This window comes from Entelurus aequoreus, linkage group LG20 (assembly GCF_033978785.1).
Source record: "Entelurus aequoreus isolate RoL-2023_Sb linkage group LG20, RoL_Eaeq_v1.1, whole genome shotgun sequence".
Lineage (NCBI taxonomy): Eukaryota > Metazoa > Chordata > Actinopteri > Syngnathiformes > Syngnathidae > Entelurus > Entelurus aequoreus.
The window spans coordinates 882839-895405 of NC_084750.1; the positions used below are offsets into that span (position 1 = coordinate 882839).

At 41.8% G+C, this 12567-nt stretch overlaps 2 protein-coding genes across 3 annotated transcripts; both read left to right on the top strand.

Annotated features, from left to right (window-relative positions):
• Positions 1–278: 278 nt before the first annotated feature.
• On the top strand, positions 279–11220 carry LOC133635816 (G-protein coupled receptor 39-like). Its single transcript, XM_062029139.1, has 2 exons — positions 279–1053; positions 9861–11220. The coding sequence occupies exons 1-2, from the start codon at positions 279–281 to the stop codon at positions 10157–10159; spliced, it is 1074 nt and encodes a 357-aa protein (XP_061885123.1). The 3' UTR covers positions 10160–11220.
• Positions 1936–6657, top strand: LOC133635798 (uncharacterized protein K02A2.6-like). 2 transcript variants are annotated; one of them, XM_062029088.1, is made up of 2 exons: positions 1936–5910; positions 5949–6160. In XM_062029088.1, the coding sequence occupies exons 1-2, from the start codon at positions 2351–2353 to the stop codon at positions 6001–6003; spliced, it is 3615 nt and encodes a 1204-aa protein (XP_061885072.1). In that variant the 5' UTR covers positions 1936–2350; the 3' UTR covers positions 6004–6160. The 2 variants fall into 2 exon arrangements, with proteins under 2 accessions (XP_061885072.1, XP_061885071.1); XM_062029087.1 differs by having other exon boundaries at positions 1936–6657.
• Positions 11221–12567: the final 1347 nt, after the last annotated feature.

Here is a 12567-nt window from a genome sequence, read left to right on the forward strand (position 1 = left end):
TCCATGTATTAAACTTGTGTATGTGACTAATACAAGCAAGCATCTGTGCAAGAATGACACATATTAGTGTTAATGATAAGACATGAGATCAACTTGTTTAATGTTTAACTGCTTCACGCTTTATGCAAACAGACTCTTTAGTATCGCTTATTAGACACAAGAGTCTCCTGAATGTTCACCTTTGGGTTCTGGGTGTTATCCCAGTGACTGCACCCAGGAGCTGATAAGCTAAGAGACAAAATCGATACAGGGGAATCACCACTCACCACTCGGCAGCTATGAGTGAAGAAATGGAGGCAGGCGATGAGACAGACTGGACGCAGTTGGAACCCAAGGACTCGGTCAAAATCTTCTTGACTGTCTTGTACAGTCTTCTTCTGGTCACAGGAATCCTGGGCAATTGTGTCACCATCCGAGTGACACAAGTGCTGAAGCGAAACGGTTACCTGCAGAAGAATGTGACCGACCACATGGTCAGCCTGGCTTGCTCGGACTTGTTGGTGCTCCTCGTCGGAATGCCAGTGGAGCTCTACAGCGCCATCTGGTTCCCCTTTACGTCGGCGTCAGGCGACGCCGCATGTAAGATCTACAACTTTGTTTTTGAGGCTTGCAGTTACGCTACCATCCTCAATGTGGCCACTCTTAGCTTTGAGCGCTACGTGGCCATCTGTCACCCTTTTCATTTCAAAGCCTTGGGCTGCAAACGTACGTCGGCCCTCATCACCTTCGCCTGGCTGGCGTCGGTACTCGTGGCACTGCCGTTGCTGGTTGCTACGGGAACACAAGGCCACATTCCTTTTTCGGCAGACACGCCTATCCAGAACTTGACTTTCTGCACAAACCTAAAGGAACGCTGGTTGATGTACCGAGTCAGCATCTTTGTGGCTTTTATCGTCTACATGCTGGTTTTGGTCTGCGTGGCCTTCATGTGTCGCGCAATGATCCTGGTTCTGCGGGGAGTCCCAGGTTCTTTAGATGACGGAATCGCAAGATCGTCGAAGCATGAAAGCTCGAAGGTCAAGATAGCCAGGAAGCAGAGCATTATTTTCCTTGGTAGGTTCCAGCTTTTAAATAAATAAATTATTATTTTTATTGCAGTGATTTATATATATATATATATAAATATATATACAGAACATTTACCATTTTATTCATCAAATTTACAATATTCTGTATTGTCTCAAGAAGCTAGAAGGAGCTCAGTTGCGTTCTTCTTTTCCGCAAATTGTCTGCTAGTTTATGCAACATTTTTTAAATTTAAGTCAGCTCTTTTGAAAATATCTGATGAATCTTTTAATGACGTATTTGTGTCCCATCTGGACCATCTTTATCCGTGCTTGGTTTGGCAACGCTGAAATAGACAACTCAGCAAAAAAAGATGTACGTACATTTTAAAGCATGACGTCAGTAAGGGTGCGCTCAGTGGCCGTTTGAACGCAGCATTGGCAGTCCGGAGACTGGAAGGAGTAGTCCACGTAGTAGTAGTAGTAGTAGTAGTAGTAGTAGTAGTAGTAGTAGCAGTAGATGTATTGATGGCAGCACCTGAGGAATGTTTTCACCTGTCCACAAACAATATTGTTGGATTATTATTGTTGATGATTGTCACTTTATTTAATGTTCATTATTCCCACGTAGTAGTAGTGGTTTTGTGCGTGCTTGTCTGCGTGTGTGTGTATGTGTGTGTGTGTGTGTGTGTGTGTGTGTGTGTGTGTGTGTGCGTGTGCGTGAGAGTGTGTGTGTGTGTGTGTGTGTCATTTCAGACACAAAGGTTGGTCTTATGTTTGCAGTTAGAGAAGTTAATGATTGGTCATTTCAGCACTAACTTGTAATCGTTTAGATCAGAGGTTCTTAACCCTTTTTGTGATGTTATGTTCCAGGTAATATAAGAACTACACTACCCAGCATGCAACGGGAGTTATAAGCATGCGCGGTAGCCAGAGATGTGGTGGTGTATGTGGCCATGCCGGGAGCTAGAATGTTGTGATGAGCACGCTTTATGAGTAAACGTTTAGAACTCAGCCAACACGCCTCGTCTGGATTATTTACAAAAAGACAGACAACACATGGTGTCAGAAGTGGCCGTGAGCAGCGTCGGACGGAATGTTTGCCACGAGGGAGCCACGAAAGACGAGCGGAAGGAAGATGTCTCCGGTCGCGTGAGTGAAAACGTGCGAAGGACGCCACATTCCTGAGGAGTTTGCTGCGTGTGTGAAGACTTTGAGTGGCGGTAAAGTGACACAGAGGACAAGGGACAGATTGAACGAATAGAAGAGGATCTTGTGCCCGAGTTGGAGGAAAGCCAACAACACAAAGAGCTGTGGAGTCCCGGTAACTACCCCAAAGTACAGCCATGGAAAAGCTAAGTCCACCTAGCCCAATGCTACTAAATGCTAATCTTGCCGATAACTGGAAGCGTTTTAAGCAAAGATTTAATATATATTTAGCAGCAAGCGGAGCAGGAGGTGATAATGAAAAGCTGAAAGCTCACATTCTTTTGCATGTTATTGGAGAAGATGCTTTGGACATATATAATAGCTTTCAGCTGGATGAAGCTAATTTGACTCTGGAACAGCTAATGACAAAGTTTGAAGAATACTTTGTGCCTCGTCAAAACGTGACATTTGAGAGGTATAAGTTTTTCACACATGACCAAAAGCAAGGAGTACCTTTTGATCAGTACATGGCAGAGCTTCACACGCTAAGCAAAACATGTGAATTTGACACTCTGAGAGACTCATTAGTGAGAGATAGAATTGTTTGTGGTACAATGGATAATGCACTGAGAGAAAGACTGCTTCGAGAAACTGGGCTTACGTTAGATAAGTGTGTCAGTATGTGTAGAGCAGCTGAGACCACCAGAGCTCAAGCAAAAGAGCTACGGAGAGGTGAAACAACAGTGCATGCCATACATAAAGAACAATGGAAAAATAAAATGTGTACCAAACAAAAGGATCAAAAAGACAAATCCATGGAATTTAAATGTGGTAAATGTGGAGGCAGCCACAAGCCGAAATATTGTCCTGCATATGGAAAAACATGTAACAACTGTGGAAGGAGCAATCACTATGCAAAGTGTTGCAAAGCAGCTTCAAGAAAGAAAGTTCACACAGTTGAAGAAGATGATGATAAGGAGGAGTTTATTGTCAATGTGGTGCAAGCATGCACAATTGAAAAAGAAGAATGGATTGTTCCAATTACAGTGAATCAGACAACAATACCATTCAAGTTAGATACAGGTGCTCACGTAAACCTGCTATCTTTGGAAGATTACAAAACACTGACTGTAAAGAGCAAAATCCATCCAGTAAAAACCAAAGTAAGTGGATACACTGGAGAACGAGTTCCTGTTAAAGGCGGATGTATTGCAACTTTTAAACACAAGGGTCGACAAATGAGAGCACAGCTACTGATCGTGGATATGAGTGTACAACCAATCCTGGGACTCAGTGCATGCACCAAGCTCAATCTTGTCAAAAGAGTGTTTGTGGTGACATCTCAAGAAACTACAAATGCTCAGGACACACTCATGGAAGAGTATAAGGACTGCTTTCAAGGACTTGGATGTCTACCTGGACTACATAAAATATGTGTAGATAAAAATGTGTTTCCTGTTGTGCACCCGTGCAGGAAAGTCCCATTTGCTCTGCGTGAAAAACTGAAAGATGAACTAGCGCGAATGGAAAAGTTGGGAGTCATTAAAAGAATAGATGAGCCAACTGAATGGGTCAGCTCGCTGGTTGTTGTGCAAAAGAAAACAGGTGCCCTAAGAATATGCTTGGATCCAAGAGACCTAAATAAAGCAATCAGAAGAGAGCATTTCAAGTTACCAACCAGGGAAGAGATCATGGCACAATTTGCTGGAGCAAAATGGTTCAGCAAATTAGATGCTTCATCAGGTTTCTGGCAGATGAAGCTTGGCGAGGAGAGTTCAAGACTGTGCACATTTAACACCCCGGAGGGCAGGTACAGGTTTCTTCGTCTACCATACGGCATCTTGTCAGCGCCTGAAGTATATCATAAGACCATTCACATGATTTTTGAGCACATACCCGGAGTTGAGACAATGATGGATGATATCATAGTGTGGGGCTCAACCCGAAAAGAACACGACGAAAGACTGAGACAAGTGCTAGACAAGACAAGGGAGGTGAACCTGAAACTTAACAAAGAAAAATGTGAGTTTGGAGTGAAGTCACTTACCTTTGTGGGAGATGTTGTGAGTGAAGAGGGCGTGAAGCCAGACCCGAGAAAAACTTCAGCAATCAACAACATGGAAAGGCCAACCAACAAAGATGAGGTCAGACGTTTCCTGGGGATGGTCACCTATCTTGCCAAGTTTGTCCCACAACTGTCAACACAGTCAGCACCTCTCAGGAGTCTTCTTGAACAAAAGAATGAATGGATATGGTCCCACGAGCAAGAACAATGTTTTCTGAAACTGAAAGAGACTCTTACACAGGAGCCCGTGTTAAAGTTTTATGACCCCGAGAAGAGCACCAGGATCTCGGCAGATGCATCGCAGTACGGCCTGGGAGCAGTGCTACTGCAGCAACATGAAGAGCAGTGGCTACCTGTCGCCTATGCTTCCAGAGCACTGACAAGTGCAGAGACCAGGTATGCTCAAATTGAAAAAGAACTGTTAGCAAGTTTGTATGCATGTGAGCGTTTCCATCAATATGTATATGGACAGATGTTTCAAGTGGAAACCGATCATAAACCGTTGGTGTCTATCATGAACAAACCGTTGAATGATTGTCCAGTACGAATACAGCGCATGCTAATTCGACTGCAAAAATATGACGTGCACATGATATATACACAAGGAAAATATATGTACACAGCCGACACATTGTCTAGAGCAGTGGACAAGAGAGAACTTGCAGACAGTGATAATAGCACAGAGATACAGGCATATGTAGATATGGTAGTGACATCTTTGCCGGTGACTGCAGACAGAACAGAACAAATACGGAAAGAGACTATTGCTGATGAAACTATGAAAGAACTCAAGAGCACAGTACAGAATGGATGGCCTGACAACAAAAAGGATTGCCCCTTGAAAATACAAGACTACTGGAATTGTAGAGCTGAGCTTACAGTGGTGGATGACATAGTGCTAAAAGGGAGCAAATTTGTTATTCCGTACTCACTGCGCAAACAGATGCTCGAAAAGATACACGAAGGCCACCTCGGTGAAGTCAAGTGTAAAAGGAGGGCTAGAGAAGTAATGTTCTGGCCAAGGATCAATCAGGATATTAGCCAAACAACAGCGTCATGTGGAGTTTGCCGAACTTACAGGCCAAAACAACAAGCGGAGCCACTGATGACTCATCCAGTGCCCCACAGACCTTACTACAAAGTAGGAACGGATCTATTTGACTTTGATGGAAGGAGCTACGTGGTAGTCACAGACTACTTTTCAAACTATCCGGAAATTGGAGCGTTGCAGTCAACAACGAGCAAAGCAGTTGTCAGTTATTTAAAGACTGTTTTTGCCAGACATGGTGTTCCATGCGAACTGTTTTCCGACAATGGTCCCCAGTTTTCTAGCTGTGAGTTTGCTGCCTTTGCCAAGGAATGGGGGTTTCAACACTCCACATCAAGTCCAACTTATCCAAAGTCCAACGGCTTGGCAGAATGCTCTGTAAAAACAGTAAAAAACCTGTTAAAAAAATCACAGGACAAAGATGACTTTCAGAAAAGCTTACTGATCTACCGTAGTGCACCTCTACAAAATGGACTGTCACCCGCCCAAATGCTGATGGGTAGGCGCATTCGCTCCAACCTACCAGTCAACGAGGATTTGCTGACACCCAAAGGCGCACACAAAATCAGACACACTAAGGAAGTACAAAAAGCGAAGCAAAAACAGCTGCATGATAGAACGGCAAAACACCTGCCTATGCTGAGGCCAGGAGACGTCGTGCGTCTCAGAGACATTTCTACAGGCACCTGGAGACAAAAAGGACAGGTGGAAGAGGAAGTTGCTCCACGTTCGTATAGGATCCAGATGGAAAATGGACCGACTCTGAGAAGGAACCGCACGGATCTTCAACTACAGCTGACTGAAGGCAACATTGCAGCTCAGGAGAAGGCTCAACAGGACTCAGCTGGACCTGCAGAACTTGCTGACACGGAGCCTGACCTTGCTGACCAAGGACTGACAGCAGCGTCCGCGTCACCTGCTGTTGAGAGACTGTCTAACTCTAGACCGAAGAGACATGTTCAGCCACCAAAGAGGCTGATTGAGACTTGTTAAGGATTCTGAGGTCTTGAGAGTTAAAAAAAAAAAAAAAAAAAAGTGTTGACATAACTGTTTATGTGTCTTTGTTGAAAGAGATGTCTATAAAGAGAAAATTATATGATTGCAAATGTGGTTACAATGCTAAAAAAAAAAAAAAACACTTTGTTGAGTTAAACACTATTTCTTTATAGGGGGGAAGATGTGATGTTATGTTCCAGGTAATATAAGAACTACACTACCCAGCATGCAACGGGAGTTATAAGCATGCGCGGTAGCCAGAGATGTGGTGGTGTATGTGGCCATGCCGGGAGCTAGAATGTTGTGATGAGCACGCTTTATGAGTAAACGTTTAGAACTCAGCCAACACGCCTCGTCTGGATTATTTACAAAAAGACAGACAACACACTTTTCACCTCAGGGCCCGCTCAAATAATAACACTGAATTAGTAATCTCACTCTGGATTTTACTGCTATTCAATAATTCTATCTAACCTATTTAGGGCCTGATTGACTAAAGGTTTGCGCGTACTAAAACTTGTGCTAACCTGATAGCACACACTGAGCTGATCTACTAAAGTTAAAGTTAAAGTTAAAGTTAAAGTTAAAGTCCCAACGATACTCACACACACTAGGTGTGGTGAAATTATCCTTTGCATTTGACCCATCCTGGGAGGTGAGGGGAGCAGTTTGCAACAGCGGTGGCCGCACTCGGGAATCATTTTGGTGATTTAACCCCCAATTCCAACCCTTGATGCTGAGTGCCAAGCAGGGAGGCAATGGGTCCCATTTTTATAGTCTTTGGTATGACTCGGCCGGGGTTTAAACTCACGACCTTCCAGTCTCAGGGCGAATACTCTAACCACAAGGGGTGTGCTGAGTGGATTGTGTCTCTTAAAGGAGCTGAATAAGGAGGGAAATCTTTTGCATCTCTGTCTTTATTAACATGCAAAATATATGCTGATCATCAAAAACGCCCACAAAAGGCCCTTTTCCATTGCAGGAACTTTTACAGGAACCTCCCCATTTACCCAGGTAAATAAAGTTCCCCCTGTGTTTCCACCAAAAACTACCGGGGTAGATTTAGTTCTTCATGAACTTTTCGGAGTTCCTTCCAGCTAGGTGGGATTTCTGGAAGGTTCCTGGAACGTTATCGGGGGTGCCCTGTGTTGTCGAACGCTGATTGGTTGAACACCTTTGGGGGCGTTCCTAAAACATATTTTTCAAACGCACAAACTTTCGACTTGCAGGAACGTTTGTGGGGCATCTTTATGCTGAAGAACGCTGATCAGTGGAACTATCTTGCAGTGTTTTTAATCAGCCGTACTTTAAACTATATGCAGTTTATTTTTGTTTATTATTTTTACAAAGTTCTTTTCGATACACGAAGCTACGAGAAGTGAACAGACTCTTTTAAACGTATTTACGAGGGAGTATGAAGCCGGACTCGAAGCAACGATCTCAGCTGCTTACTACTTTGACTTTGTTGGATAAATGTGAAATAAAGGATGCAGCACACACGTGGAACGAAGGTAAATAACACCAAATATTAAGTATTTACTTTATTACATGTTGTAAACGTACTCAGTGACACTCCATATGTGTAGTTATTAGCCTCAACTCGAGTGAACAGAATGCCAATGCTAACAAGCTAACGCCAGATTAGGGAAGGCTATGCAGAACGAAACTAAGACTGAACTGGCTACAAAGTAAACAAAAACAGAATGCTGGACGACAGCAAAGACTTACTGTGGAGCAAAGACGGCGTCCACGATGTACATCTGAACATGACATGACAATCAACAATGTCCCCACAAAGAAGGATAAAAACAACTGAAATATTCTTGATTGCTAAAACAAAGTAGATGCGGGAAATATCGCTCAAAGGAAGACATGAAACTGCTACAGGAAAATACCAAAAAAAGAGAAAAAGCCACCAAAATAGGAGCACAAGACAAGAACTAAAACACTACACACAGGAAAACAGCAAAAAACTCCAAATAAGTCCCGGCGTGATGTGACAGGTGGTGACAGTACACCTACTTTGAGACAAGAGCTATAGTGATGCATGATTGGTTATGGTGTAAAGTCATATCCAACAATTGCGACGACGACTTTTTACTGTCAACTGAGTTGAGAAAAGGTGTTACAGATTATAGACGTGTGCTGCTGGTTCAATACCTGGCACACAGGTAGAAGCACGAATGTGCATAAAATGATCGTCTCCGTGGTAAAAGCAAAAGTATAGTACACGCAAAATCATCACTAATAGTACATGCCATTTCATTTTTTACGTTGTTTTGCGTGTGGTATTAGGAGCTTAGTAAATCAAACCCTTAGAGTTGTAGTAGCTCTTTACTAGTGCAAGTGGCAGCCACCACACATACACACGCACACACACACACACACATACACGCATTCACATGCATGCACACACACACACACACACACACGCACACACACGCACACACACACACACACACACACACACACACACACACACACACATACACACGAGACCTCCGAAAAATGCCTACCTCTTTAGGACCACCCTTTCTAGATATATAAACGATGCAAATATAAAAAAGGTTAGCTTTTAGTTATTTTTTTTGTTAGTTTTTTTTGTTTGTAATTGGTTTTTAATCTTCATTATTTACTTCAACTTATTACAGTAGGTCTCTATAAACATATTTTTTTATTTTTTATTTTTTATTAATAAGGGGGCGCATTTCAATTTCTTGCACACACTTGTTATTACATATGTTGGCCAGAGAAGGAGAACTTCAAATTTTTACACACACGTGTTATTTCATATGCTGCCCAGAGGGGTGCACTTTTGAAAAATCCCTAATCTTGGGACCACCCTAATTTTGATAGAATTCACCACTAGGGGTGCAAATGAGACATTCTCTATTAGATGCAATGGTTTTCTGTATTGGGACCATCATTTATGTCCTAACTTGTTCACCGGTCGTCATATGGAAAGTACTTTTCCTTGTTGATGTCTCAAGAAGGGCAGAAATACAAGAACGCACGCACGCACACAAACACACACACCTTTTAGAGGTTTACTTGTGCACATTTTCTCTCGTAAAATTCCACTGACAGACGGACGAACGGGTGGATGGATGGATCAAAGCTTAATTGTCGTTGTACAACGTATGAAAGGAAATCGAGGTTCTCTCAAGGAATGTGTTTAAAAAGTAATAAGTTACTAAAACACTGGCAATACATCTCAATGTTTGAATACACAGTATACTATGGGTCTCATGTACTAAATATCTTATTGACCTGATCACTGACGTACAACAGCGCACCTGTCAGGTAAACATGCACAGTTTTGTTAAAAACGCATGTTGGATCTAAGAAAATTGCATGAATTTTTATACATGAATAATGCCACTGTTTTAATCACATGCGTGAACTCATATAGTCGATTATAAATAAATGTATGTATGTATGTTGTAAATACACTCACAATTCACTGCACTCTGAAATTACCCCTGATTTGACCTCTTGTCTATTGAAAAATGTAATTTTACTGACTGAGTCTAGTGTATTTCTGTCACCTTTTGAAAAGAGTTTCACGTGGGTTTCTCTTGTCTTTCTGACCCTTTAGGCCTGATTGTTGGCTCCCTGATGGTGTGTTGGTTCCCCAATCAAATCCGTCGTCTTATGATGGCCGCCGTTCCTAAATCCCGCTGGACTGCAGCCTACTTTTGGAGCTACGTCACCCTCCACCCGGTGGCCGACACCTTCTTCTATCTCAGCTCAGTCCTCAACCCGTTCCTGTACAACGTGTCCTCCAGACAGTTCAGGGACGTCTTTGTCCAGGTGTTGCGGTGCCGCCTTACGGTCCAACACGTCAACAAGCGGGCCTTGAATTACTCCGGCGTGGCTTCAGCAAGCTCCCTCTAGCCTCTGCTGCTCAAGTCCTTGCGTCGCAGTCAGAAGGTCCGCTGCACTTTAACAAAAGGTTCCTCTCAGGACCAAAGTGGCTCAGGGGTGCGTTTGGATGGTCTGACAGCCCCAAAGGAGTTAGCTGAGGCTCTCACAACAAAGACATGTTAAAAACAAGAACAATGTAAATACTAAACGACTTTATTCATGTACAAATCAGTGTTAATTTTGAGAGCCTTGACAAATACTTTTTTTTCTAATTTTAGTCATTTAAATTGTTTTAGTCGACTAAATTCCTCAATATTTTAGTCAACGATATTTACAGTAAATTGTCGGCCAAAATATAAAGTATTTTGCATATTTGAAGTTGCCTTGAAACCACTTTTATTAAAGTTATTGCAGGGCATCTCAAAAACTAACTTCACCAGAATTGTATCAATAAGTACATTTCTCACTAACCTCACTGAGTTATTATTTTAGAAGAAATTAAGCATGAAGTAGGCCGGCTTCGTCGCGTGAGGAAGCCTACAATTTTTGGTTGTGTTTTCCACTCCATATGCTGAATGCCGATATACTATAATAATGCTTATTATATCAACTATCAGAGACAGCTTCAGGAAACTCTTCATTTAACATAATGTCCTTTTTTGCTGCTTCAACACAGCTCAATCAACACAGAAAAAGGTAATGTGAAATAACTTAGTTGTTAACTGTAGGTCAATAATGCTTGTCTTTCTCTCAGACAGACACACACACGCATGCATGCACACACCGCACAGTGAGCTAACGTTACGCTAAAAGCTAATTAGCCTTCACCTCAAGGACTGCGAGCGAGCTGAGCTGCCGCTTATGTTTCTAGAATGTCAACGGGCTCATAGTGATGTTACTAGTAGTTGACTGGGAGGTGTTTATTATAATTTGGGGAGAGCCCGCTGCCTTATGCTTACCTGCTAAACACCTTTCTGCTAACCCCACCACAAGAGCACTGACTCCATAACAAAAACAACAATATGATTAGGTTATATATACATGCGTATATCTTACATAAACAATGTATGAATACATTAGATATCTATATATCTTAGGGACCTATAGACTATATCTCTGTTGCTGCAGCAGCAGAGAGTTTTTTCTGTCTTGACACTTTGTATTGATATTTTGTATTACATTCTTCCCTTAAATTATGCTTAAGATTGATACACAAACAAAATAAACATTTTCATGAAGTAATTTATTGTTTTTAACACACTTTAAACAGATGCAGTCTTAGCCACTTACTAAAATAAAACATCATCCGTCCATCCATCCATTTTCTACCGCTTATTCCCTTCGGGGTCGCGGGGGCGCTGGAGCCTATCTCAGCTACAAAACATCAGGTCAATATAAAATGCTGAAGTTATCAACACATTACAAAACAATAAAAACACTTTTTTGATGAATACAAAAGCAATTTTTCAACATGAAACTTGTTGATTTCTATATAAGATAAAAGGTTCAAAAGAGACCCATCATAAAAACCATTTAGCATCACAACATAAAGTGATGATGAATAAAGAAGCCATCACTTCTAGTAGGCTCCAGTGCACAAAGCTGCAATCATCAATCAATCAAAGTTGACTTATATACTCGTTAATCACAAGTGTCTCAAAGGGCTGCACAAGCCACAACGACATCCGATCCCAGATCCCACAGCAGGGCAAGTTACCTCGAAAGTTGGAGCTGGGAATGACATCACAGCCGAGTTGAAAATCAAGATGGCCACATCCACGAAAGGTATTTTTGCGCTCGCATTGTATGAATATAAACAATTTATGGAAAATTATGGACACCTTCTACAACTTTCAAGCACAGTGGATGAGGAGGAAACGGAAGCTATTGCTAGCGACTGACAGCGTATAAATCATGTGAAATAAGTGTAGTTAACACTGCAGTGACATTAGAAGATAAACAAATCGAATATGGATGGTTTACTGCAACAAAAACTCATCAGAAGTGCCAATATAGGATATTATAGAAGCTAAGCAGCCATCTTTAAAACAAACTCGGGGGTGGTGAGAATGCTCCGACTTTCCCAGTTAAAAATCTGACCTCGAGGGGCGTTCCAGTTAAAATTCCGACTACGAGCTCGGAAATTCCAATTCCGCACTACAAATGAGACACACCATATGTGTTTTGTTAACTAATCATAGCATTTTGGATGGCTAACATGAGCTATCATTGTTTATACATTAGATCAGGGGTCACCAACCTTTTTGAAACCAAGAGCTACTTCTTGGGTACTGATTAATGCGAAGAGCTACCAGTTTGATACACACTTAAATAAATTGCCAGAAATAGCCAATTTGCTCAATTTACCTTTAACTCTATGTTATTATTAATAATTAATGATATTTACACTTAATTGAACGGTTTAAAAGAGGAGAAAA

Bases quoted from the DNA above. Each gene is read 5' to 3' on its own strand.
- LOC133635816 (XM_062029139.1), top strand. From the start codon at position 279: ATGAGTGAAGAAATGGAGGCAGGCGATGAGACAGACTGGACGCAGTTG. The intron at 1,054-9,860 runs GTAGGTTCCAGC...CTGACCCTTTAG, and splicing joins GCAGAGCATTATTTTCCTTG to GCCTGATTGTTGGCTCCCTG.
- LOC133635798 (XM_062029087.1), top strand. From the start codon at position 2,351: ATGGAAAAGCTAAGTCCACCTAGCCCAATGCTACTAAATGCTAATCTT.